Below are 27,967 nucleotides of genomic sequence, written 5' to 3' on the forward strand. Positions count from 1 at the left end.
AAATAGTAGACATACTTTTGACTTTCGGCATAAAATGACCGACCACAGTTAAAAAAATTGTTACGTGCCATTTACAGACAATACACCAATAAAAAAAAGACATGGAAAATTCAATGCTTAGTAAAAATGCTCATTGCATATCAACTCAGTATCTTGTAAACACAACTTTTCCAAAATGCAAACATGCGATTCCTATTGTTATGCGCAGTATGCTTCGGATGGTGAGTGTCAGACTTTGGACTGCCCGTCTGAGCATGAGAGTAGTCTGAATTTGTTCAATAGGGTTACCATCTCTGAAAATGCATTGTAAAGCAGTTCTAAATGACTTGAAATGTCTCGATATGTTAAATGAATGTAGAGCTCCACCTGTTTTATCCTCCACCGTTGTAGTTGACAGTTGGTGGGAGTAAGTTTGTGCGTACGTCAGGTGTGGTTACCGAGGCCTCAGATGAAAGTGTGCTTCCGTAGTAACGAACGCTGGAGACGTTTCTACATCTGCTAAGATCAGTGCACCTGTCTTCTTTTTCGAACCACTCACACACTCACTCTCTGTCCATCTGAGAGCTGTTGTGATGTCAGAGCAGTGCGTGACCAATCCCATCAGCCCATGACAGGAAATGGGTTTGTGCCCGTGAAGTGTGTTGGGGAGTAAGCTAAAATCCCAAACAGAGCCTCTATTCAACCTCAAACTGCACACGGCACTCTGTTTCTGAGATTTTTCAGCCCCTCAAATTTTAATATTAATTATCAAAAGTACCCTGGGAGTAAGATAATACTTAAATAAAAAAGTAATTTTATTGTGCCTTTTTTTTTTTGGTTCTTTCATACTGATACAGCTACGTTACCTTCAATTATATGCATGAAAATAAAGAAGAGATGATTGTAAATACATGAAAAATTGAAGCTGCATTTACCTAATTGAAATGAAATGAAAACATATTCATGTGTAGTGGTTAAGCCATAAGCCATCATTATTGTGGCCTTGAGCATGTCCCTGGAATAAGTTGTACAGTGTTTTTCTCAAACACTTCTCGTCATGTGGAAATCCGAGGGAATAAAGAGTCTCTTTTATTATTATCTCTGGTCCTTAATTCATTCTCTAGGGCAAGTAGGAGCAGGTGAGATAAAGACCCTTCAATACTGCCCATATCCATTAGACAATACACGAGCCAGAGGCAGTCACCCACCGCTTTGTGTTTTCAATGTCAGTGTTTGTTAGGCCCTCTTTGCTTTTCCTGTTCAGGTCTTATACAGAAAAGCATTAAAAACAAAAAGGGCGTAACAGCGCACATGTGTTTGTGGGTTTTTGTGACTTCACTGAGAAATTACGTATGTGTTTTTGGATGTGTGCTACAAATACTCCTTAACAAAAAATATTATATATTTTGAAATATATTTCAAAAATAATCTTCACTTGTTTCACAATTATTAGTCAAAAATATTTCACAACATAGTTCTCATACTCTGTTATTTCATAATTTTGATGGCCCTCCTCTTTCTCTTAAATGTGTAAAATAGTCATTATAAACAGCGAGTAGTTGAGTCCAAACCTTTGGCTGGCAGTGTGCATGTCAGTGCTATTGTGTTTACATGCACCTGCATATGAGTGGTTTGGTGTTTGGTTGGCCTAGTTGTAACTCAAACCAAGAAACCCTTCTGACCCAGATGATATACGACATGCATTTGACTCTTGTAAGCACACTGTGTTATCAAGCATACATGCATCTAACGGAGGTGTTCTGCTCTCTGCTGGCTGTATGCAGCTGGAATGTTCTGAAATATAATGCCTGGGTTTTATAGGACAAAAGAACGAGCACACTTTGTGTTAAGAGTGTGATTTAGGAGCGGATTCCTTGGCCAAGCTAATGAAATTCAAACGCAACTGAGTTTTGGCGTGAGGAATTTCACCCGGCTCTTTAAACGTGCAGCTCTCAGAGGAGACTGACCCTCTGAAGACTTTATTTGAGATTATTCTGGAAGATGGAGCGGAAATTAGGGAGGAGATGACAGAGGAAGGAGGTGATCTGATGAGAACTGCAAGAGGTGTTAAAGGGCAGGAAGAGACCCTTGATTTCAAAATGCAAGCGCCCACGCGTGTGTGTGCCTGTGACAGGATTTGACGCAACTGCAGCTTGCAGGAGTGTGAGAACTGATACAGAGATATATCTATCACACAGAATAGGTTTCAGTCTTATTGTTCAGACACATAATTGTTTACTTAGCTATCTAAATGAGGACATATATAAAGAATATATAATCTTATCTTCAGATCTTCTCATATTTGTTAATAATAGAATTTAGAATTTATTCTACTTACTCTTTGTTATCTTACCATCATTGGGTGGGAACCCAAGTTTGTGAACTTCAAACAGGCCTCATTAATGTATGGCGGTCGGTCATGGTCAAATGTATCCGTCTGACGTCAGAAAGTTGTGGAAGTGCGGAACGAGACATGTTAGCAGAAAGTTTTGAGCTTGAAAAATGATAGTTTTCATGGCACATTGAAGTCTTTTATCTCAAAAGATCAAGGATAAATTGATTCCTCATGATATGAACCTAAAATGTTGAAACACTACGCTTTGACAGGGAGAAATTCTCCTTTTCCCAACAAGCTCAGTGTGTGTGTGTGTGTTACTGGAAGTCTGGGCACATCTCGCTTCTTCAATTAGGCTATTTGCAGAATTTTCCTCACTGTTAAAAATGGCCGAAAAATAAACAGATGATTCACTATAATGTTCCCGTAACACTCCTCCCTCTCCTCTCTGTCTCGGTCTCTCTCTCTCCAATGCCTCTCAGACGTTTATCATGGACTGTGAGGTGCTTTATTATGCTACTTTATTAAATTAGTCTTTAAAGCAGCTAATGGTGTCTGCTGGGTCAAAGAATAAACACGGAAGTTCACAAACACAGGTTGAGCTTGGAAGATGAGGGATGGAGATATTGAGTGTGTGTTTGTGACTTGTGCATGGGTGTATAGATAATGCCTCTCTTGTCAGCCTTTGTCGAGTTTATCCCTCGAATAAAAGAAAATATGACTGGGAGGTGAATATAACTAGGACAGAATCATCCTTTATATCCTCAAAGACACTTTTTTTGTCAAACGCTGAGCTGTAGCTCTGCAAGGATTCATTGCATGCATGCTAAAGCAGCCATGCGCTCATTTAGAGGCTAAATCTGCACTGCATGCTTGACCATTTGTTTTCACTGTAATGAAACGTCTGTTCATTTTTCAAACGCATTCCATTCATTTGCCATCCGATATTGGCTCCATTCATATTTAGCGTCAGTGGTGACGAAAGCTGCGACTCGCCGTTAGCGATGTCCACCAGCGTTGCTTTGAAGAAACATTCTTATGATGCATAGATAGCAGAACGATTGTTAATAGCATTAGTGTGATGATACCACCGTTAAAAATTGCAGAACACTCGCACAAATGCAAGATTTTTATCCTCCCAAAGGAAAGAAAAATCTCAAATCAAGAAAACGACAGCAGATATGATACCTTTAAAGCATGCAATCCGACTTTCCCAAAGAGCCAGTAGGAGTTGTATCTATACTTTTATCTTTATTTTTTAATTATTATATTATCATCTGCAATATGCATAACTAAGTGTTTATATGGGTGTGGCATGCATTATTTAATGGATGACACACCTGGCAGGTGTTTTACGCACACACATGCATAGCAATGTATGTACACTCCTTTATTTACAGAAACACAGAATGATATCTGTGGAAAAATAACACAGCAAATGATATTGTTAAGAGATTTACATGCCCTCTGAGAAATGTGTGCCAAAATGCAAATACAGTCGAACTCGAAACCCCTGACTATAATCTTCTCTTCTCTTCTCTTCTCTTCTCTTATCTTATCTTATCTTATCTTATCTTATCTTATCTTATCTTATCTTATCTTATCTTATCTTATCTTATCTTCTCTTCTCTTCTCTTCTCTTCTCTTCTCTTCTCTTCTCTTCTCTTCTCTTTTCTCTTCTCTTCTCTTCTCTTCTCTTCTCTTCTCTTCTCTTCTCTTCTCTTCTCATACAATATCAATCCATAGCATCAAATGCTGCATAAGCTTTTCATAGAAAAACTTCACTTTTCTGGGGTATTTTTGCTATGACTTGTGATATTTTGCTTAACGAGAGGGCATGCATCTTTCTTAAAAACTAATGCTGCTGGTTTGATAGGTTGTTAGGTAATAACATTTATACACACTGAACAAATTTGATGTATTTGGTGAACAATTTTCACTCAGAAATGGCTAGTAAATGTCACAAAGAATTCCAAAGTAACTTGTTGAATTAAATTTTTTTTTTTACAGTGCATTTTACATGCAAATAAAGTGTCTAAATATTTCTGGGGCCAATTTATCTATGCTAAGTATGGAGAGCGTTCATCATTTCAAGATGCCTGTGCTTCTGTTGTTTGTGTGTGGGGGGTCCCGTCTATCAGGTTTATCAACTCCGCAGGTAAACATTAAAGAGGTATTATTCTATTGGCAGCACTATCAAAGTACACACACAGCCTCAGTCAGCCCGCGCCTGGGGGAGGAGAGGGTGTGGTTTTTCTCATGAAAGATGCCATCAACGCAACATATCTGACAAAAGTAGAATACACAAAAAACACACACACTTCAATCTACGATTGTGGCAAACATGCACATTAGTTTTCAGCATTATGGGACGGTCACTTAGCCGAAATCCAATTATTTTGCTCATATGTGACTCAGATCTGTTTTTCTCATGACAGTGTGAACAGCACAAACCACATGGAATCTGATCTTTTCAATTCTGATTTGGGCCACTTCCATAAGTGGTCCTAAATCTGATACAGATCAGATGTTTTACAATGCAACATCAGTCTGAACAGTCATATCGGAATGCATGCGACTTTTACGTCATTCGTCACGATTTATGTCAGCAACATTCATCACAATTCTGCACTAATGGAAGTCACGTCAAAGATTTAACATACCTGAAATTATCAAGACTATTGTGAAAGGTAGTCAGTGAAGGACAGTCTCAGAACTCATAAGTATAACATTGACAGCTCTATATGCAAGCAAAACATGAGGGCTCGTTTTATAAATGTTTAAATGCACTCCTTTTTCGCATCCTCGTCTTAGTTTTTTTATATTGCCTGCGCATAAATTCGCTGGCTTCCATGGCAGATCACACTATAAATAAATGCGTAGTCTCTTACTTTAGTGCCCTATGACAGCCCTATTCCATATGACAGCATGCTTTTAATCATTCTTTTGCGCATGCGGCGGCGGCCGGGTCACTCCAGGACCATGATATGTTCGCACTGGAATCTGATTTTGGCCACATTTAAAATAACAATGTGAACAGCTATACAAAAAAATCAGATCTGACTGAACAACAAATCAGAATTGAGCACTAAGGCTTGCAGTGTAATTCCAATCACTTCCATACACTTGCAGACATGGGCAGGTATTTTTGCTGGGTTTCATTTTGCATGACGGAAAAAAATTATTGATAGGGGATCAAAACATCACAGATTATAATTATTTATCATTTATTGTTAATAAAAACAGTCCTCATGTCCTGTCTCATATTCATTGCGGAGTCTGAAGTAATTTGGCATACTCCAAGTCTAATGTAACCGCACCATAACCACTCACACAATTTCCCTGCATTGTGTCTGAAGCACCTGTTCAGTGATAGTTGAGTGAGCGCAGGCTACAGATCAGGCACGCTGTGGCAATGTGACCCGCTCTAAAGAATCATTACAAGCCAAATGTCAGTGAGCCAACATGATAAATATGACATGCATGAGGAAATCTAGCATTACACACGTAACAAAAAGATAAACAAAGCGCCGGATTGAACCAAAAGGGATTTTTGCATGTACTTTGCATTATTACATGCCATTGCATTTTACAAAATATAAAACCAAGTGGCATTTGCTCAAGTGATGCTAGAGCTTTTCACAGACCTAACTGGGCACCACGATTTTTACCACATTTCAAACATTCAAAGGAAAGAAAAAAAATGTATAAAGAAAATTAAGCCAATTTTTAGGACCATAAGAATCGTTTGCATCATTTGAATGACTATAAAGCAAATTTTCTCTCAAAATAAGTTCTCATTGCTGTAATACAGTAAAAAAAAAAAAAAAAGTATAAATATATACAATTGTACAAATGTATTATAATAAAATATTATATATTTAATATTTTTTATTAATTTAATATTTTTATTAGGAAAAATATTTTTTTTTTAGAATTGGCAGGAGGATGTGCTTAATTGTCAAAAAAATATTTTGAAATGCAAACAAATAAATAAAATATTCATTCTAACATTAGGGTTTCTCTTTGAATAAAAATCTCCTTCATGAGATTCACCCAACATCACTTTTTTGGATGTATGAAGTCAGTTCACCTCAAATTCACCCAGGTGTCCTAGCAGAGTAACCACAGGTGTAGTTCATCACATTAACTATGGACATCTTCCACTAGTATTTGCCCACCACAAAGTTTTAAAAAGTTTACAAAAACTGTGGTTTTGCTTAAAACATGTACTTGTGCTATAAATGCCACTTGGTTTGATATTTAGTGCAATTAAATAAATTCATTAGTGTCCAAATTATTTTTGGGGGGCAAGTGTACGAACAAATATGACAAAATGTAAACAGCAGCACTGACTTCCCTTTATCTCCCGCTCTCTCTGGTTGTGGTCGCGGCTGCATTAGTGTTATGGATCTGTACCCCTAGCAGGCGTTCAGTGCTGTGTTAATTCAGCGGCTCTAATGCGGTCAGGCACTGCTGACCCCGCTGGTCAGAGAGAGTGGCCACTTTCATTGAACCCTCTTTGTTTGCGGCTCAGAGACGCACCCTCACTCTCTGTGCCCGAAAGGCTTAATAACACACCACAACTGACATCTGAGGTTGGCAACCATCTAGACCACGAAGGACTGTTCGCTGTTTAATATTAACACATGCTGCTGTGCAGGTATGTATAAACCCAAACACGAGAATACAGGGAGACATCGAAACCAACACTTACTCACAGAAATACACTGCACGGTACATTTTGGGAACACACACACACATACAGTTGCTCTATTCCCTGGTATCATCTGCGGATGACTCATAGGTCTTTTAAAGCCGTCGGTGTTCTGCAAATAGTTCAAATACTCGTCGCCCCTTCTGAATACTCCACCTAACATAGTATAATATCAACACTATAACGTATCTTCACCCATTTAGCTACAAAATGCAACGTAGTGTGCAATAATAAACCTACCAGCTATAATACAGAAAGAAAAACTCCAGGCACAAACAGATTATCTAATCTGTTTTACTTGGCACATGTTCTAAAGACTGCTCAGGTTGGTTTTTACTTCAGTAAATAACACGGTATAAAGCAGACACAAAAGAAGAGACTATCTCATCTCATATCACTTCCTTAAATACTTTCCCCCGCTATGAAACAGTGCTTCCTTCACCGCGAAAGAAATGCAATTTCAACAGAGTTGTGATTTGCAGTCTAGCATGAAATGATATGCAGACAATACATCAATAAAGCCGACAACACATCTTTCTTTGCATACTGCACTGGTTTCATGCACAAAGAAACACACAGCATGACCGGTGAAAGTCCAGATCACATTGGTTCTTTAACCAATCAGTTCAAATGACTCATTGAATAATTCTAATACTTGACAAAACACGTCATTCGAGTTCAAGAAAATTGTCATGCAAAAAGGTGGTTACCAAACCAAGATAATGTTGTCATTGTTAGCGCTTCTGGAAACAATCATACACCTCGCTTAACACTCTTTTTGATAGTCGCTCAGGGGAATTGTACTCACGTCTTGGCTCTCGAGGTCCGTCCACTGTGACTTTAATAGCGCGGTGGTATGTGGCGACCTGGGGTGGGCCAGTGAACACTGTGATGGTCAATGTGAAGCTCTTTCCTGAGGATGACAGGAAGACACAGAGATACAATGTCACTTGTCGGTTTTAAAAGGTACTGACATGATCACATCAAAAGTATGAGACCACAGAAATAAATTCATTTAATCCTAGAAATAAGCATAAACATTCTCGAATCAAGCTTATTAACATGATCAAGTTTTGTTAATGTAGCTTGCTGTTGTCGGAGGCATTCTAAATTAATAAAAGAAAAATTTAAATCAACTTTCCTCTGAAAATATTATACATATAATAAAATGGGTTTAAAAAAAAATGAGAAAACAGAGCAAATAAGAAGCAAGTGGTCTCAGATTTTTCAACCCCATGCGCTGTTGGTATGTTGAGTCAGATTGAGTGTAGCAGAGAGAAACATGGAAAGTATTTGTGGTTTACAATACCAAATATTGTGCAGTCAGTATTTTAGCAATGTGCCGATGACTAAATAATGTTCAAATTACATTTGCACATTTTTTCTTGGTTTAATCTGGAAAGTGGCGCACAGGACTATCTATGTATGAGTTTTTTTCCATTGTAAAAAATGACTATGTTAAGGTATAACCTAGCTAAGGTATAACTAAAGTTGCCTATACCGGAAAAGAAACTCCCATAGGCTGCATGAAATAAAAGATTCATGCACAATCCCAGTGAGGTGGGTCACATACAGCTGGGAGAAATGAATGAGTTTCCTCTGAAAAGAGACAGCACTACAGCTTTGATGCGCTTTCAAATGCGTTTATGATGTGGATTAGTCAGACAATGTGTTCCAGATTGTTCCCGGGACTCCGCTGTGTCTGTGTGCATGTGTGTGTGTGTGTGATCTCTAAATGCAATGAAGCTGCGCTTTGAGGGGGAGAAAGCCGTGGCTTGTATGAGGGCTATGAGGGTGGGGTAATTGACTGCAGAAATGAAAGGTACTTTTAATTCGCACACTGCAGCGCTTTCCACTCATCCGTCTGCAACTATTTAAAGTGAAACATTTACAGGAAAAATGTGAGTGCGAGGAGCGGGGCCAAGAGGAAAAAGACGAGAAGGAAAAGCTTGTGAAAGAATGTGAGCTATGTAAGAGGTAGGGTGTTTTTAGGTGTGTAAACAAGATGGTTTGTAAAGCTCAAATCGTTTCAGAAAATTCTGCAGTGGGGAAATTATTTCTCTGGGACAAGTAACTGAAGGATGCTGTTTTAGCCTTTGCTCCACAACTCCTTGGCCTATTTGTTGACTAAATCTTCATTACAAGTTTAAATGCATGGCAGTTTATGCATTTCAGGAGTTCTGTCTTTGTATGAATTAAGAAAAATTAGCTGCTATGCTTTAAATTAATTTCTTTTTTTTATCACAATGATTTTGGATTTTAGCAACACGCATGCATCAGATCACAGACAGACAGATAAACAGATTGGTAGATGTGGCACCTCTCCCGCTCCTTCCCACGAAGCGCAGGTCGTTGAATCGCGCCACCTGGTTCTTCATGACGGCAGACGCGTTTCTCAACTCCGCGGAATAATTCTCATCATTTCCCGCCATCACCGTAACCAGAGTCCCGTCAGGAACATCACCTAGTGCCACCACCTGATAATAAACACACAGAGAAACCCAACAAACCTAATCAGCAACACAAACAAACCCAATAAACCCCAAACCCCAAACCAAACAAGTCCGGGTTGCAAGTTGCAATCGCACAAATAATTATTACAACATAATCTTGCTCATATAAAGGCGTAGCCTACACTGAAATGCATTTAATATTTAGATTTTTGAATAGCTCTGCGAGAACATCGCTTCCTTCAGATATAAATCTGTAAGAAGCTATTTTATTTAAATTACTTTTGACAATTTCACGGTTGTGTTTGGCAAATGAAATTAATAGAATATCAATATCAATTGCATACAGCCGAATAATAATAGATTATCTTCGCAAATAAAACATTATAACCTAAATGTCGTTGTTGCGATAATTATAAAAAATATTGCATTATTTCCAATTAAATAAAAATAATAAAAATTCCATGCAGAGAAAAGAGAAACATGTGCCGAATTGTCTCGTGATTTGTTCAAATTCTGTTCATATTATCAGACAAGCAGAATATGTCACCACGCTGTCAAAATAAATAAATGAAAAAATTTGAAATAGGTCAAATAAATAGATAAAATCGGCAAGCAGTGTTTGAATTATTCAGTGACGTTCAGGTAAATTGACTTTTTAAAGGATTTTTTTTTTAATCAGTAGCCTAACTGGTAAACTTGGCTCCCGCAAAATGTATTTTGGCGCCCCTATAGTTAACCACACGTCAACTATCTTACAGATATTTAAAAAACGCATTTTGCTACCAGATAATGATATATATAGATGTAAAAATTTATTATAAAAAATAGTACTTGATTTGTTGATGTTCCTATCCTATGATTCTAACGGAAAACGCTCGCGCAGTCTGCTGTTGCTATGGTTATCTCTTCAGGAGAGCGCGAGCAGGAGCTATTTGGCGCTTGTTGACTGACTTTTTAATCTAGCCCGTGAAATAAGTTATATTACAGAAAAGAATTTACCTTAAAAGCCACAGGCAGAGTTTTGTTGCACCTCCAGTGTGACGGCAGGACCGAGCAGAGAAAGTTTGGGCTGTCCGTGCGCACCAGCTCTCCGGCGTGATCGGCCAGCACGTCCACCACGGAGCGGGTCTCCACGGGCCGCCCGGACCGCAGCGGACCCGGTGCGTTCATACCCGGGTTATCGGTCACTTTAGGGCACGGGAACGAGGCGGAGGGCGGCGTGAACCGTCTGCTCGTGGTCGGGTCTACGGGAATATGCATCACAACAGATTACAAGTGAGACCCCGCGAAGAGCTCAGGCACCCAAAGTGAAGTAAGTACAGAAAGTCCGTGGCAGTGGACCGGGAAAACTCCTCCGTGACCTTTTACTTTGCGTTTCAGTGCCGCACAAAGGATGCAGAAGCGTTAAAGTGCGCTCGAGTTTCCCACTGACTTCAGCAAAAACCAAAAACCGCAAGCACACATACACACATACGCGCGCACACACTCTCGTGCTGCACGATAGAAGAGATATTAACTATGCCTCTCAAAGCATGCACGTATTAAATAGCATTTATTCCAGAGTGTGTGTACGGCAGGTCTGTGCCGCTCCTGGATGTCAGTTTTACTTTCAGAGCGACACTTTCCGTCCTATCAGTCCAGAGTCTCCGAAAATAAAGTCCAAACAAATTAATCCCAGTTTCAGAAGAGTTTCTGCAATAAAGTCCTCTTTAGTTGTCAAATGTTCTGTTTCCAAATGAATGTTCAAGCGTAAAAAGTGAGTAAAATCGAGAAAAACGTTTCTGGTAGTCAGACGTGCCTGTATGCAAAACGCGGCGCTCTGCGCTATGCAGACAAGAGTTATTTACTCATCTCATTATAGCCTGGAGTGCGCTGAGCGCTCCACCAATCAGCGATCAGGGCTGGGTCTAACCGACCAATCAGCGACCAAGGCTGGGTTTGATGCACTCATCAAACATGCCGAAGCAAAACTGAAAGCTCCTCTATTCGTATTAGCAATGTACTTAATGAACAATCAATAAATATTTGAACCCTCCCCTCACATGTTAAGGCACATAATGGATAGTCTGCCAGGTGTAACCTTTAAAAACCACAGACAAAAATTTTAATATTTTCTGTTGAAGTTATTTAGCCTGTTATTGAAGCTATGTCTGTGTGCCAGTTTATCTTTATTGTTTTTGTAAAGAAAAAACAATCCAAGAATAAAAATAGGTAATTAACCTTAATTTTTGCTTCAACAAATATAAAAAAAAAAATATAAGAGGCTAAAACAGCAGCATTAACAATAATTAAACACATTCAGTACCAACGTTACATTTTTTGATAACATTCAAACAAATATATTTTCCCATAAAAACTAATAATGTTGAGAAATTTCTATATCTTCCATGTATCTTGTGCTAAATTAATCGAATTAATGGGTTAGCCACATTATAACAGAACAACAATAATTATGATAATGTATTTTATAAGTCTCATATGGTATTTAATTATAATCTAATGAGTTCTTGTGTGGTTGACACACCCTGCGCTCACGCTGTCACCACTAGTAGGCGCATTTGTCGTTTAAAAACCTTCAGTGGCTCCCTTAAAAAGTGATATAAAGCAACATTAAACTGAACGGGAGGGAAAAAGACAGAGAGAGAAAGACAGAAAATAGACTGACAGAAATAAAGCGATTGTCGCAGTTACTGTTGGTCAGCTGATATTGCTAATGCATCTTTTTTTTTTATAGAGTTAAGCAGTTTTTCCGTGTCTTTCGATGTTATTCGTGATGATACAGACAATTTTCTCTAAAACTGACGCTAAAATCGCGACAATACAAATTAATTCACTGGCTGATTAACAGGTCATGCACGCATTGTTTCAGGTGAGAGTGCGGGAAAACAGATCTCTCACTCCACAAATGACCCGACAGCTAATAGGCTACAATATATAGGCTATATATTTCTTTTTTAATTTGGTTGTCAATGATTCGCAACACAAATTGAATAATTATTATTAAATGTTTAATATATATATATATATATATATATATATATATATATATATATATATATATATATATATATATATATAGCTACACACATTTTTCTTTATCACAATTTAAAAATGATTTATTGACTACACATAAAGCCAACAGAAATGTCTTTAGTAGTCATTTAGAATTTTAACAGTAATTCGTAATGGTCATTAATATTATTCTGATTATTTATTTGCTCGTTCTGCGCCGGACACCGAGAGTGTTTCAGCGTCGAGCTGTTATGTGCAGTGGGCTTGAGGTTTGACTCGTGCTGGCAGGATTCGAGCCAGAATTTTGCGGGTTTACATGCTAAAGATGAGCTCAGTTTGAAACCAGCGTTTGGTTATGAGAGAACATCCACTCACTTAAAACACAACGACAACAAACAAACAAAAACAAATACACGTGTGTGTGTGTGTGTGTGTGTGTGTGTGTGTGTGTGTGTGTGTGTGTGCTTAATAATTAGAATTAAATGCAATAAAAAAATAACAGCTGTGTAACTATAATAATAATAATAACTTTATTATTATTATTATCTGACTGTTATTTTTTCTGTTATCATATCATTAATGCTGTTATACCACTGATGTTTATCTTGATCTCGACGTAAGGAAATGTGAATAGTATAGAACAGAAGAGTCAAAGTCTCACCCACACTAATGGTCTAAGTGAGCAAAATATGCACATTATCCTACAGCTCAAGATCATTAGCATGTTTCATCAACATCTGCTCGGAGGATTTACATGTATCTTCCTCTTTTCAACGCCTTCACATTTCCACCCGCTCATTGCACTGCACTGAGTAATATTGTGCACGTTGACGTGTTGCACACAGACTAAACACTTTAAATAAAGCAGAATACTTTGATTAATCACAGCAATGCCTGAGTCACACTTTGCATCACAGTGTTTCTGTTAAATTACTAGAAAAATAATAATTTTTAATGAACAATAATGCATTTCAAATAGGCCTACATGAAGGGAATTGCGGCATTATATTGTTGCGCGCTTGTTCTTCTCAATAATTAATTAGTAATAGTAATATTATAGCAATGCCTATATAGCCTACAATAATATGTAGTAGCCTAATATGCTATAGTATAGAAATATATTCGTAGACAAATTTTAAACGTCTGCTAAATGATTACATGTATAAATATTTTTTTGGAGCGCAATCTGACTATATGATTAGTCTCGCGCCGCGTAAATGAGCTATGCTTTGGCGCCAGTTTTTTAAACGTCAGTCATCTATAATAAATAAAAAAAACTGTTAAAACCTATATACTTAGCTATAAAAAAAGACTAATACTTTCACAAGGACACTGCAACATAAATTGTTATTCTGAACACGATAGTGCCAAGAAACCCCCCAAACACAAGCTGGCCAGGGGTGGTTGTGGATGCATATATCGGTGATTTTTCAGCATCTGTTTATTATTAATATGTGACCGCACGCGCTCAGACTGACTCCGCGCGCCTGTCATATTCAGACTCCGCGCGCAGTTTCTACGGTTACAGTCGCGCAGCAACGTGTCCTCCCTAATGACGCGCGCCCCTCTGATATGCGATCTGAGTGAGGCGCGTGCAGCTTACAGCCCGCGTCAAATACACATCGAGTAATCAAGCGCTGAGGAATGATGTGAGTTCATACAAAGAGGCACGAGCCCTCAAAAACAGCCTCAAGTTCAAACTCAGAGACTCAGAGAGCACCCACATCATTCTTTACAAGGGTACAATGGGGTTAAATGCCTCCAGGAGTAAAAGATCCTTTTGATTTGATTTTCTCCCAAAAACACTAAACAACATCTAAATCCAACACAGCTCTTTCCTAAACCTGTTTGTCACTATGCATTGCTTAAACATCCTGATTCGTGACACTGCATGTAATGTCGTAAGGTTGTCTTTTTTAAGAGATTTCCCCTCGCTTTCAGACTTGAAAAAATGCAGACTATTATAAAATAAACTATTCATTTTAAAAAGTAAATGGTATGAAAGATTAAATGATCTGATGATTAAAGTAAAATCCCATATACTTTATTTTAGATAATTATGATGTAATAAACAAGGAAATTATTCTAAATAGTAAATTTTCTAAAATATATTAAAGTAATTGTTCTGCAAAAGACAAAAAAAACCCGCCGTTTTTGGCACAGGATCAATACAGTATGCCTGAACATCAACAAACTGCTTTCCATAATTGGGAGGGAATAGATTTATTGCAAAGGATGTGCAAATATGGCTCACACACACTGTCTGCTCCAATCATAGGACATTAATTTGTAATATACGCTTATACTAACACTGCAGCTCCAAGACATACACCCTACTAAAATAAAAACAATACTCATATAAAATACTTGAGGGCCAAAAGTGGTTAAATAAATGTAACATTGTTTAAACATTGCTGATGTGATTATTTTGGAGCATTTACTTAAATGTTATTCCAAAAATATCATGCATTTGTTGCAAATCACGTTTGACCATATCTACTCAATATACACCAGAGGCCTTCCGCTCCCTTCTGCCATCATCAAAACTTACATCGAAACAAATAATTTTGACACAAATTATGTTGCTCAATCAATATGTATATAAAGTATCTTGTATATCAATGGTCATATACTCTGAGACCTCAAAACAAAAGACATTTTCCTTAGGCTTTTCACCCCATTGAACCCTGTAACAAAGACGTTCACATGCCAACCTCTTTATCCAATAGCAAGTCAAAAATAACTTTGTATGTCTCAAAAGTTAATGATGAAAGCATGCACGCACACACACACACACACACAAATGAACCCACTTAGATTTCTTGCAAAAGCAGCACGACAGTCTGAAGAATACTGAATCAGAAGAAACCACAGATATTTGCCCAAAATGCTCTGGTAAAACATTACTTTATTAGTCATCACCCCTCGAACACACACACACACACACACACACACACAGAGGCCTCCATACCCACAGATAAAATCAAAACGGGGCATAAAATGCTGACATAAGTCTGTGTATTTGCTATCTACCCCCTTTGTGGGCGGCAGCACATTTCTGTACATTTACAAATTACAGAGGGAGCAAGTCTGGAAGCCGCAGAGAGCATTCCTTCCGTACAGTGTCTCCTTGTGTTTCAACTGTGGGTTTGTCTGCCTGAGAAAGCAGCACGGATGACCTGCAGTCAACTCTAAATCTCCCATTTACATGCTTGAATTTCAGCCCCACCTCATATCAGGTGTCCCTATGACATCATCACAGTGTCCTATCTAGAGTGCAATGCATCTTTGTGATGTCATCTTTTCATTTTCATTGCATGCAGCCAATACATTGTAAATAAATGTACATTCAAATGAGGAAAAAACATAAATGCACACTCATATTAATAGGATATGTAAACGCTCTCGGTGCTGAAGCTTAGTTTACCGTCTTTTGTCAAATACAGTGAAGCTTGTGGTGAATGATTCACTCTAAGCCATGATTTGTTTTATATTTTAAGTAAAGCATGTCAGATCAAAGCATATTTTGCTGATGGATGAATCTGAATTGTTATTGCACATAAATATTACAGATGACGGCATTCAAAGCGTATATGGATCTTTTCAGCGAATGTAAAACAAACAATTATTTTGTATTTCTGTCCAGAAGCGCTCACTCCGTCACAGAGCACAGAATTAAAGCCACATTTCCTCTCAGGAACTGTCTAGGATGAATAAACTTTAAAAGTCTCCAAAAAAACTCCTTACTCAATGAAATATCTGATGGGTTCAGATGACAGTGTCTGTCCATGACACCATCCTTCCGTTCTCAGTGTCTCATTAATTATTAAAGTGATAAGATACAAATACTAATTTGTGCTTCTTTTTTTTTTTTTGCACAGGTGAATGCACTAGAAGTATCTATTTTACAAGAAATGTTTCCGAACTAAGAATGCTCAGAGAAGTGTCATGTGACATAACACTGAAAATGCATAATGGAACGTGTCATCAAAACAGTCTGTTTTTCATGGAGCATGCAGGAAGTGTTTTACAAAGAGAGATCCGAGTTAATGTTTGCAGTTGAAAACTACTAAGATTTATTACGCTGTTAGGAATATTGAGACTCCGCAGCAAGAACTGTCTGAGAAAAATGTCTCCCTTGAGAAATAAATCAAATGCTGTTTTATGGAATGTCATTTCCTCTTTCAGTTGGATTTGGACTAACTTCATGGTGGTATAGTCGCCCTCCTGGCCCCTAGAGGAGGCTACGGCCTGTGCATCAGCTGAAGCGAGGCTTCTGAAACATCACTGGCTGGAGACACAGGAAACATCAAAGTAAGTTCTGATTTGCAAAAATCACATATGCTAGTGTATGCACGGCCTCCCCGGCTCTTTCTGCTTGTTTAAATGTGCATAACAAGTCCTCATAAACATCAACAGCAATTCAGTTTTGAGTTTTATAGTATTCTGATTCATCAGGTTAAATCACTTATATTTGCTCATGATCTGTCAAGACGCAAACACCTGCAAGCCCATTTGCACTCACATGCACACACACACACACACACACGCACGCACGCACGCACGCACGCACGCACGCACGCACGCACGCACGCACGCACGCACGCACGCACACACACACACACACACACACACACACACACACACACACACACACACACACACACATTCGTGAGATGACTGTCTCTCACTATGTGTTTGATGCTGTGATACTGAATCTGTGATCTACAGTAATTACGTGTTTCAGAAAAGTGTTTGGCAGTTAAAATCTACAAAAATTCTAAAAGAAAACCCCAGCAAAAAGATTCTGCAGAAGTTCAGCACATGCTTTATCTCATTTAAAATGTGCAGAGGAAGTTTACATACTATAAGAGTCTAAAAGGCACAGCAGGAAAATAATACATTTAATTCTATGAGCCAGAGAAAGGGTGTACAATGTGCATATAAAACTAAATTATGCCTTTTTTTGGTGCAAATTATGGGTTATGGGTTAAAATCCTTTTAAAAAACCACACCAGTCTTAAGGTTCTAAACAGTCTTGATACTACTGCATAAAACGACTACAGCACATTTCACTGTAGTAACGAACAGCAGGCTGATTTTTTCCCACCAAAATGTATCTCGTTTTAAACATTTGTGTTTCTCAAGCCAAAAAGTCACTTTTCTCAGACTCTTCAAGTCTGCTCTTTCAAAATGTTCTCTCATATGTGGTCACACAATGTACAGCGTTTCATTAATTATACCGTTGACCAAGCACTTTTTGCGTCTGTGACTGTGGTTGACCAGTGGTTCACAACACATGAGAATAACCATGACTCTGTCGTACGTTTATGATGTCATTCATACAGAGTGATCACAATTATCTCACACACACAACCTTATGCGTGGGAATTTGGGTGTTGAGGGTTTCTTCAATGACCACTTCTTATGGTTGATTCTAATGCCCATTTTGGGCTGTCCCAGACTAAAGATGATCAATCATGGTGATTTCTGTGGTCGTGGCTCCTAAACGGTGGTCCCTCGTCATACAGTGATGAAGGTTCAAAGACGGTCGTTGTCACAGTCTTGCGACCAAAGATAGCCTGTGATAATTTTCTGACAGTGTCAGAAATTTAAAGGGATACTTCACCTCTGGAAAGATGAATGTGTGTTTAAAATGGGTCATTTATGTTGAAGAAATGTGAAATAATTTTTGAATTTGGAGCTTTCAAGACTGAGAAAAGCCAGAAAATGTATTTTTGGCTTATGTGGATGAAAGACAACAACTCCCAGAATGCACTTGCTTCGCTGCCCTAGGAGGCCACGCCTACCGGTAACAGAGCGCAGTAGTTAAACAACAAGTCTAGGCTACTAGTGAGTCTCCGTCTGCCCGAAAATGTGTTTCGAGATCGCCCAAAATGTCCGGGATTCGGCTTTTGGGTTCTACAGTCTGCATTCATTATGTTTACTGTGGCGAGCAGGACGAGTGAGGGCCGCGGGAGAACGGCGCGAGGCCGGTGGCGTGATTACTGATGAGCGACACCTGTGAGACGCACCGGTATGGTATCTCTCACGGAGGAGCGGGAATTTTCTTAGCAATGTTAAAACACACATCAACCGATCCCTTGTTTAGCGTTCATGTAAACACTACATTCAGATTCACCAATCGGAATGAATTCAGTTAGATTGAAACAAAAGATGTGCATGTAAACAATGAATGGCGACTGCAGAAAGCAAAAGCTGAATCCCGGACATCGACGGCCGGACATGTCCGGGAAAAAGTCGATGGTAACCCCTACTACTCAGCTTTCTCCACAGAACAAGAGCCTGCTAGCTTAGCTTCCAAAAAAAGATGGCCGACACTATGTGTACATTCTGTGAGTGAGAGCCCACCCTCTATGGGCGGGTTGAGAGCATGCGGGACAGCCCCTATACTGGCTGTCTTTAGCCTCTGGCCAAAAAATCCTCCGATGACGCAAAATGACGATTTTTGCGTCATCGGAGGATTTTCTCCTGACAAAAAATACATAAATCTCTCGTCTCAGGGGGATATGAGGGTGGAAAGCATGGTAATTCGAAAATACTACAGGTTTTCTACTAATACAAAGCTTAATGCTAAATCCTCAAGTATCCCTTTAACAATGATCATCTCACAGTGTGTTTGCTGCTACGACCTACGTCTACTGACTACCAATAAAAATGCAACATGAATGGCGTATTGATCAACGCGACATGACACTAAAACTTAAAACTGCTACTTACCTCAAGCTTCATTTGCAAGATTGGCATGCCAAGTTGGCCTCTTTTCCCTAGCCATGACCACGTCCATAATCTCCTCTTTCGCTTCCACCTTTTTCTTTTTTTCAGCGCGCATAATAACCACAATTGCCAAAGTGCGATTCACCTTGCTCTTATTGTTTAGAGCGCATGCTGATGACGTTTTAATCATCATAATCGAATACTAACTTGAGTCGTAGCCTACGAATCAATAGGTGTCATCATCGTACAGTCTATTGATCCATGTCGACCCATGTCGTACACTACAGTGTGATTTGTAATGATCTTATAGGATTGCCGAAATCTGTAGCAGGCATTAAATAAGAAGCATTCCTTTTAATTTTCTTAGGTGTAAGCCTTGAGTTATTAGGCACTATTACAAAGTTTAAAATTTAAGAAGTATCCTTTAAAGGTATATTATTTTATTTTTATTTATTATATATAAATATTATTTTTTATTATATATATATAATTATTTATTATATTTATAATTATTTTTTTTATATATTTTATTTTATATATTATTATCTTATATTATATTTTATAATTATTTATATTTTATATTTATTTATACTATATATCTTTTATATTATTCTATTTTTTTTTCTTTAATCTATTATAACTTTATATATTATTTATATCTATTATTTATTCTATAATTTATTTCTTTATATTCTTTTTATACTTTTATTTAATTATTTATATTTCTATTTTATTATTTATATTTATTTTATATATATTATTTTATTATTATATCTTATTAATTATATTATATTTTTTAATTTTTATTTCTATATAATACATCTTTATAATCTATCTATATAATAATTCATTTGGCATACATTTCTATTATTCAGCTCTATTTTTACAGCAGAACCGCAGTAATCCTCCACCACCGCTGGGAAATCTGACCCTCTAGGAAAACTTCAAAGCCCCTGGAAAAGACCCCTGAGCCACAGCACTGAGATGTATTTTCAGACTTGATGGAACCATTTTGATGGAGTAAGTGAGAGATGAGTTTCAGTGGGCACACGGTGGTCCCACCCTGACAATAGATGGATGTACGAGTGTCTTAATGAGGGAGAGAGAAAGAAAGAGATGGAGTGACCTTGCGGTGGGGCCTAAATTCACACTCCACCCCACTGGCTCCAAAAATAAGCCATGTCCCGCTTTCATAAATGCCCCTCGCCACAGCCGCCATAACTCAGGGCTTTCCCAAAACAAGAGCTCATGTGCCGGCAGCGTTAGGAAGTGTGTCTGCCTGCCAGCAACCGCTAGGGCCGTCCACCAGCGTCTGCTTACCACATTTTACCCAGAATACAATGCCCCTTTGTTTTTGCGTGCGGTGGGGCCTCTCTCAGCCGGAACACACACACAGAGAGAGAGGCAGAGAGAAGGGCGAAAAAGATAGATGGATAGATAGATAGATTGATGGATTGATAGATATGAAATAGCCAGTTCAAACCATGAGAGGAAAACAAATGCTGAGCAAAAAATAAAATTGAAAGCATGATAAAGTTGAAGAAAAGAAAGAGGAGAAATGGTGTGAGATATGGGAGGCCTTTCATGTGGTTTCATGCGGAATGCTGTCGTTCATTTATGCCTGCAACAAAAGCCACATGTTTATCTTTTTTTTCTTCGTTCAGACGAAGCGCTCCATCTCGCAAGCGCCTGAGAGGGAGGAGGTATGCTGTATATGAAAGGAATGATGGAATTTAAAAAGTAGGTCGACATAAAACAGAGGAATTCATCAAAACAGCACGCTTGTCAGAGCATGAACGCACGCTGCGAACACGCATTATTATGTTGATGCAGATTTTCTGACTGCAATGCACAAGGTGCAGATGCACAACATAACACGCCAAGATCATGGTTCGATTCACAGGGAATGAATTCATTGCTAAAAAGTAGACCTTCAAATGCAATGTAAGTCGCTTGGGGAAAAAAGCATTTGCTAAGTGCATAAAAACGTAATCATTTTAATGATTTCCACGTTTGTAATATGCTGCAAACTTTGAAAGTCTCTGAATTTCAAATATGGCCTCGAACAAAATTTTGACCTATTCTGCCTCTAAACAACTTTCCTTTATGACTGATCTCAACAAGCCCTCTTCTGGTGTGTTTGTAAACTCGACACAGAAGGTGTTGTTCTGTTAATGTTAATCGAGCTAATCAATTTGAGAGCATGTAAAGTCTTTACCATTGAGTTTTAAAATGAGCTTGTTAACAGACTTGCTGCATGTTTAATCACTCATAATGGGCTTGCCAAGTTTGACTTCCTATCAGTGGCCGGTAAAAGTGTTTACACTGCTGAGCTAATTTTTGCTTGCAAACATATTTTTCCTAAGAAGTAAATGGAAAAATAATTGAAGATTTAAAACATTACATGTGCTGCTCTTCTGAAGTACCAACCCGTAAATGATATAATAAATAAAAAATTACTTGCCAGTTGGCCTGTGAAATTCAATATAATAAATTCGGTAAAGTGCAAATTAAAGTAACCGTATACTAAAGAAAACATCTGTTGTGAACTCTGTTGAGACAAATATGGAATATTCCATTGTTTAATTTAGTATTTTTTTATTTTGTAATGTTTATTTTATATATATATATATATATATATATATATAAACATTGCAAAATTAAAAATAATTCAATTTGAATATAGGCTATATTATATAATTATATATATAAAAATAAGTAATATTATATGATAAATACTTTTGTTTTTATATTTTTTATATATAAAATATGTATTGTTATTAATATATATAATTTTATTATTTTATAAAATAATTAATAAACATAGCAAAATTAAAAATAATACAATTTGAATATCCATTAAGAAATATTTCTTGCTGGTAAATTTTCAGTTGCTCAGTTCATGTGGAAAAAAGCAGTTAAAACCTGCATTAGGGGGACTGTTCCTGTAAAACGTTGACTCTAAATTCACTTCCTACATTTGGCTTTTGCACTTAAAGAGACGACAGACAAATGAAACATGGAATGTCCAACAGGAAGTGACAGTGTAAAAATTTGTCATGAAGTTTTCTAGATGTAACGAAATCACAAAGTCATCACTGTGACATAACGAGTCAGCAGCATGATGTCTGTCATCTGTCTGCAAGAATGAAAGAAAGTGTGAGAGATTTTGCAACTTCTGTGGGAATGCCGTGAGAGCGATTCAGACAGCCTGACCAAAGTCCAGACACGGAAGGACAGATGAATGGGAAGAGAGAAAGCGTGTGTTTGTGTCTGTGAAAGAGAGAGAGAGAGAGAGAGAGAGAGAGAGAGAGAGAGAGAGAGAAAGGGGAATCCCTGTCTGTTTGTCTGGGGCTTTTCCTCAAAAAAGGAACTGCAGCAGCTCCATAAACATACAAACACACTTGTTGTGTTACCTCAGGTCAAGCACATGCGCAATTGAAGAGTAAATTATGCCAGACATTAAATTAAATCTAAAGTTCACTCGTGAATTAAAATGACTAACTCATCAGATGAATAAAAAGGCAACCTCCTCAAGTTCCCTATAGTTTATGAACTGTTCAAAGATACTAGATTACTGTAGTTTAAGGGCTGCCCATCTAAAATGCACACTTCATAAAATTGGATGTTTGTGCTTTTGTCTATTTAGCTTGCGACTTCAAAGTCCAACATGAAATCAACACAGAGGCTATATATTTCCACAATGTACGTTACTGGTCTTATTATGGATGATTCATCCATGCATGTTATTCCAAATCAAAAAGATTGTAATTGATCTTTTTATACATGTAATAATTTGCTCCACCAATTTCAAACAATTTTCCTTTGCCGTTGATGTCACCAAGCCCTCTTAATTTTCAACCTCTTCCTTCAAACCACCTGCTTTTTACAATCCAATCAATAACTTAGATCAAATAAAGTCCCACCCAACAATTTTCCTGTTTGATATATACTTTCACTGTAAGAAAAAGAGCAGCATGGACATTCTGAATAACATCTCCTTTTGTGATTCATGGCGGAAAAAAGGACCATTCCTTCTTCTAAAAAAGAAAAGAAAAAAATAATCGTGTATATGGCGTCCTAACTGGAGTGAACCACAGATGCATTGAAATAATCATCTGAAATATCTATTCACTTAAAGAACTCTAAGCACAAACATCAACCTGAAAATCTCCCATCACCCAACACAAGTCAATAAACCGCTTGTAAACAACTTCAGCTTTTTCTGGGAAGGGCGCCTTGGATTTAGCAAGCAAAAAAACAAAAAGGAACAGAGAGAATCAAGAACTCATAACCTCAGGGCGACCATCATCTTATATCCTATCATTATCCTCATATTTTCAATGCCATAATTAACTTGTTTTATTGCACTCTGGCAAATAAGGGAGAGAGGAAGGGAGAGGTTTTGAAGACGATTAAGGATTTTTGTCTGTGTGTGAGAGTTCTCATGGTTGAAGAGTCTCCGTCGCGTATCAGTCTTGCACGCTTTCAGACGGATAATTGAGACAATGATGACGCATCGGTCTGATGTTTTAACGACAAATAAAACGATTGTGCGCGGACGCTCCAGGGCACGTTTTTAACGAGGCAATTCAATCATTGCGAATTCTAATTTTCCATGTATTCCATTTATTCTTGACCAAACTGAAGTTTCTTAAACCCTCAGAGAGTGTGGCATGCTGAGAGATTTAAGTTGTAAACATTATATAATATTTCATGAAGTTATTTACTCTTACTCTATGTCATATTAACCTATAATTAGTGAAAGTAGACATGACTGAATTGCTTTTAAGAAGCGTTGCAATTTTCTGACAGTGGATCTCTGAGGGTTAAAGTCCTAATGTGGAAATGTTCAAGTTACGCTGTGAAAACACAGTGTGAACCGGAGCTAAAAATGCGGCACTAATGTTCTTAGTGGTTTTGCATCTTGGTGGGGCCGTAGCAATAACACTTATAGGGTGTGTTTGGGAGGTTCTGTGTGTGTTTGCTTGAAATGGCGAATGTTTGTTTCTACACTTTCAATCAGGTGTTGGGTGAGGTCTGAAAGTGATACTAATGGAAAACAAGCTTATCAGCATTTAAGAGCAGGTGTCGAGCTGTGTGGTGAAAATACATAATTAGTTTACAAAACAAAAAAACAACAGCAAGATCTAGGACTGACTAAAACACATCATCAGTAAGTTACATACCGGTATTCAACTAGAACAAGTTCAGAATGACACTGGAAAAGCTGAAGACACACAAAGTCAGACTGACCAGCTTTTCCTTGGTCCGTCTGATAACATTCCTGTGGTCTGTGGCTCTGCACAACTTAGCTTCAGATTTTATTTTTCAGATTTGTTCATATTACAGTCAAAATTACTATAATAGTCCAATCTGTAAACACATTAAAGCAGGACTTTATTGATATTCCTCAAATATTCTTGTTCTAAACCTCTAACACTAAATAATAAACCTCTGCAGTTCATTCAGACTCCATTTTGAAGTTATATTTGTGCTACCTATCCTGAAAGTCTTTCAATTGGTCTTCTTTCTTACATCTTGAATTTCGATATTGTTGAGTCTTTCTTGTATATTTAAAGCCAGCCCGATCTCACGGCAATTCGTACGAATTTTACGAGGTGGCTAATCCGTACTAATTCATACGACCTCGCTCGTACAAATTCGTACATATTTTACGAGTTACCAAATTCGTATGAATTCGTACGAATGACCTACCCCTGACCCCGCCCCTAAACCTACCCATCACGTGGGTTTAGACAAATCGTACAAATTCGTACGAGTGAGGTCGTATGAATTAGTACGAATTAGCCACCTTTTAATCACTGGTACGAATTCGTACGAATTGGTCGTGAGATAGCGTTGTTAAAGCCAAAATGCGGCACCAAAATAAATTGCAAAGAAATCATAATAAATAACATTTAATTAACATAAAATGTACATTAAACAACTATCCCGACCTCTTATCCTGTCTTATATTAAACATATAATCTTCCCCAAACATACAACATTGGATACGCTTTTCTGAAATGAAGTTTTTCATGATTTTAAAAACATTTTGATGTAAAGGCTTCTGCTTACATGCCTAAAATTTGATTGGTAAAGAAATCTAAATGTATTTTCTACTTATGAATTGGATACTTATGAATCGGGTCATTGGACCCGAATAGTGAAGCCAACAAGTGTCCGGCTGCAATTCCTTCAATCATTTAAAAATATTCCTATAGGATGTACCTCTTGAAGTTGTTTGAGGGAACATCGAGAAAGCAAAGAAGAAGCTCAAATATAAGAGTTTTCATTTCTGTCATGTTTTGATCCATTCCCAGACTTTATGTTATGTTTCATAGTTTAGATGCCTTTACTTTTATTTTAAAATGTGAGAAATAATCATATGAGGTCTGTCCAAACTTTTGCCTGGAAGTGTAGATGCTCCATCACGGTTTATGGAGAGAGAAAAAAGGCGGTCAATTGTTGATGGTATCTCTGAAAGTAGGGTGTAAACCTTTCAGTTCCTGTCACTCCAAAATGTTGACACTTTAAAACATAACATAACCATCAGCATTGTATGTCACACCACTGGCAAACAAGATCACTCCCAACACAGACCTTATCACTGTATATTTTTACATGTAGATCTGCTAGGCTGATTTCTCATGCTGATGGTCAACTGATCAGCACGTCAAATGCTATATATACTACATATAATACACGTCATATACATACGGTCCGAAAGTTTGGGGTCAGTAGATTTGTTTTAAAGAAATTAATACTTTTATTCAGCAAGGACACATAAAAGTGACAGTAAAGATATTAATGTTACAAATGATTTATATTTCAAATAAATGCTGTTCTTTTGAACTTTATTTTCATTCTTTTTCACAAAAATATGAACTGTTTTCAACATTGATAATAGTAAGAAATGCTTCTTGATCAGCAAATCAGCATATCAGAAGGATTTCTGAAGGACACACTGAACAAAACTTTTTTTTTTAATCCGCAATACGTGCGTTTCTGCAAGTAAAAATTTAGAGTTATCTGTGCATTCATTTATTCCTTTTGCATACATTCTCTCCAAAACTTAAAAATGAATGAAAAAACACAAATATATACAATGAATCATAAGGAGCAACAACGAGCAGTACTGCAATAAAAAATATTACTAGTGGTGGATAGAAAAGTTTCATAAGCATGAAACAAACTGTTCTGTGGGACTGCAGTCTGTCCTAATGGTCCATTACTCACTGGAACATGTGAGCTATAAAGATGTTAGATGCATTTATTTTAACATGCTCAGAGAATCAAACAGAAACTATTTTATGAGCATTTCCACTGAGCTTTCCAGTGCTGTGGATATTCTGGAAGTGTATATCCTGACTTCATGACGTTTGTTCCACTGCAGTGAGGGTCTCTCAAAAATAGCTCGTCTAGACATTTTAAATGACATTGACATCCCTCTACCTCCTCATATCATGACAGATCGTTATGCAAGGACCACCGAACACCTTGTTCCTCAAACTCACTGTGTGTTGTGGTAATGTGTTTAGCATACACCCAGGATTCGGCTTCACTCGCTGCTGTCACACACAATCACACACCCAAGCGCTTAAAACACAGACTAACTCTGGGTGAACCCAATACACTGCTGCCACTACATACATGAAAAACACTTTTGATCCACACTCAATGGCCTTTTCAAGGTCTAGTACTCTGGTTTACAAAAAAAACACACTGGCTTAGTTCCAAAACCTCTAGTGTATAGGCAGCATTTTAAGCCTGAAACATACTATTATGTGAACGCAAAATCTTAAACCTTCTAACACATTGTAATGGATCAAATGTGATTTTTCTTTGTTTAATTGCATTTCAAAATATGTGAGAGTGTAATTTATAAATCAAGTTAAGAATGCAATCACAATGTTGCTGCAATGGCACTATAGTGAATTATCTATACAGTCACGGCAAAAGAATAGTTGAACAGAGATAGTTCCCCGAAACATTCTGTCGTAATAACTCACCCTCATGCACATCCCAAACTTTATTCTTTTCATTTTATGGACACAATCTCCTTTATGTTCCTCAGAAGAAAGATAGTCATACAGGTTTAATATGACATGAGGGTGAGTAAATTATGGCAATTACAATTTTTGGGTGAACTATCCCTTTAAGCATGTTCAAGTATGCATAGAATAACTACAAAGTTGAAAGGCTTTCAAAAGGCAATTATGCTGCTTTGTGAGATATTTTCTTTTGGACTACATTGAATGCATTCTTAGTGGAGGAGACAATCCAATAATGCATTGCCACATGCTCAGTGAAAAACATTCCAACAAACTGTGAGACCATAATAAATGTTCTTCATTCATTCAATTATAACTCAATTTTATACAAAAAGTTGGCCTATATTTTTGTCCATTTACAATGTTTTTGAAACTTGCTCACACCAAGTCAAGTCTCTCCTACACTTTGCATGGGTAGCACCATTTATGATACGGATAGGATGCTGTCTTCATGTAGGGTTTCTAAAAGGAGTTTGTACAGCAATGGCGTACTGTATAAGAAAATGTTTTGATTTCTCAAAGAAACGGTAACACTTTACAATACGGGTGCACTAATATGCATTAATTCATGTTTAACTAATGCACAGATAATCATGAGTTAATGTATAACTCATTAAGAACTAAACCATTAATTAATTATTACTGCATCAGCAACTAATAAAGAGTCTATATGATT

The 27,967-nt window shown here is 37.5% G+C and overlaps 1 protein-coding gene across 3 annotated transcripts in view; it reads right to left on the reverse strand.

Annotated features, from left to right (window-relative positions):
- Positions 1 to 27,967, reverse strand: part of runx3 (RUNX family transcription factor 3) — a 57,051-nt gene that overhangs the window by 16,716 nt on the left and 12,368 nt on the right. For 2 of the 3 annotated variants that reach the window (XM_056250616.1, XM_056250615.1), the window contains 3 exons: positions 10,484 to 10,728; positions 9,352 to 9,508; positions 7,840 to 7,944 (listed from right to left, as the gene is read on the reverse strand). In XM_056250616.1, the coding sequence (XP_056106591.1) occupies positions 7,840 to 7,944; positions 9,352 to 9,508; positions 10,484 to 10,728 (507 nt within the window). Of the gene's footprint in view, positions 1 to 7,839; positions 7,945 to 9,351; positions 9,509 to 10,483; positions 10,729 to 16,700; positions 16,788 to 27,967 lie in introns of all 3 variants that reach the window. The other variant, XM_056250617.1, reaches the window with a different exon arrangement.

The sequence above is a fragment of the Rhinichthys klamathensis genome, unplaced genomic scaffold (genome assembly GCF_029890125.1).
Source record: "Rhinichthys klamathensis goyatoka isolate OS25496 unplaced genomic scaffold, OSU_Roscu_1.1 h1tg000072l_1, whole genome shotgun sequence".
NCBI lineage: Eukaryota > Metazoa > Chordata > Actinopteri > Cypriniformes > Leuciscidae > Rhinichthys > Rhinichthys klamathensis.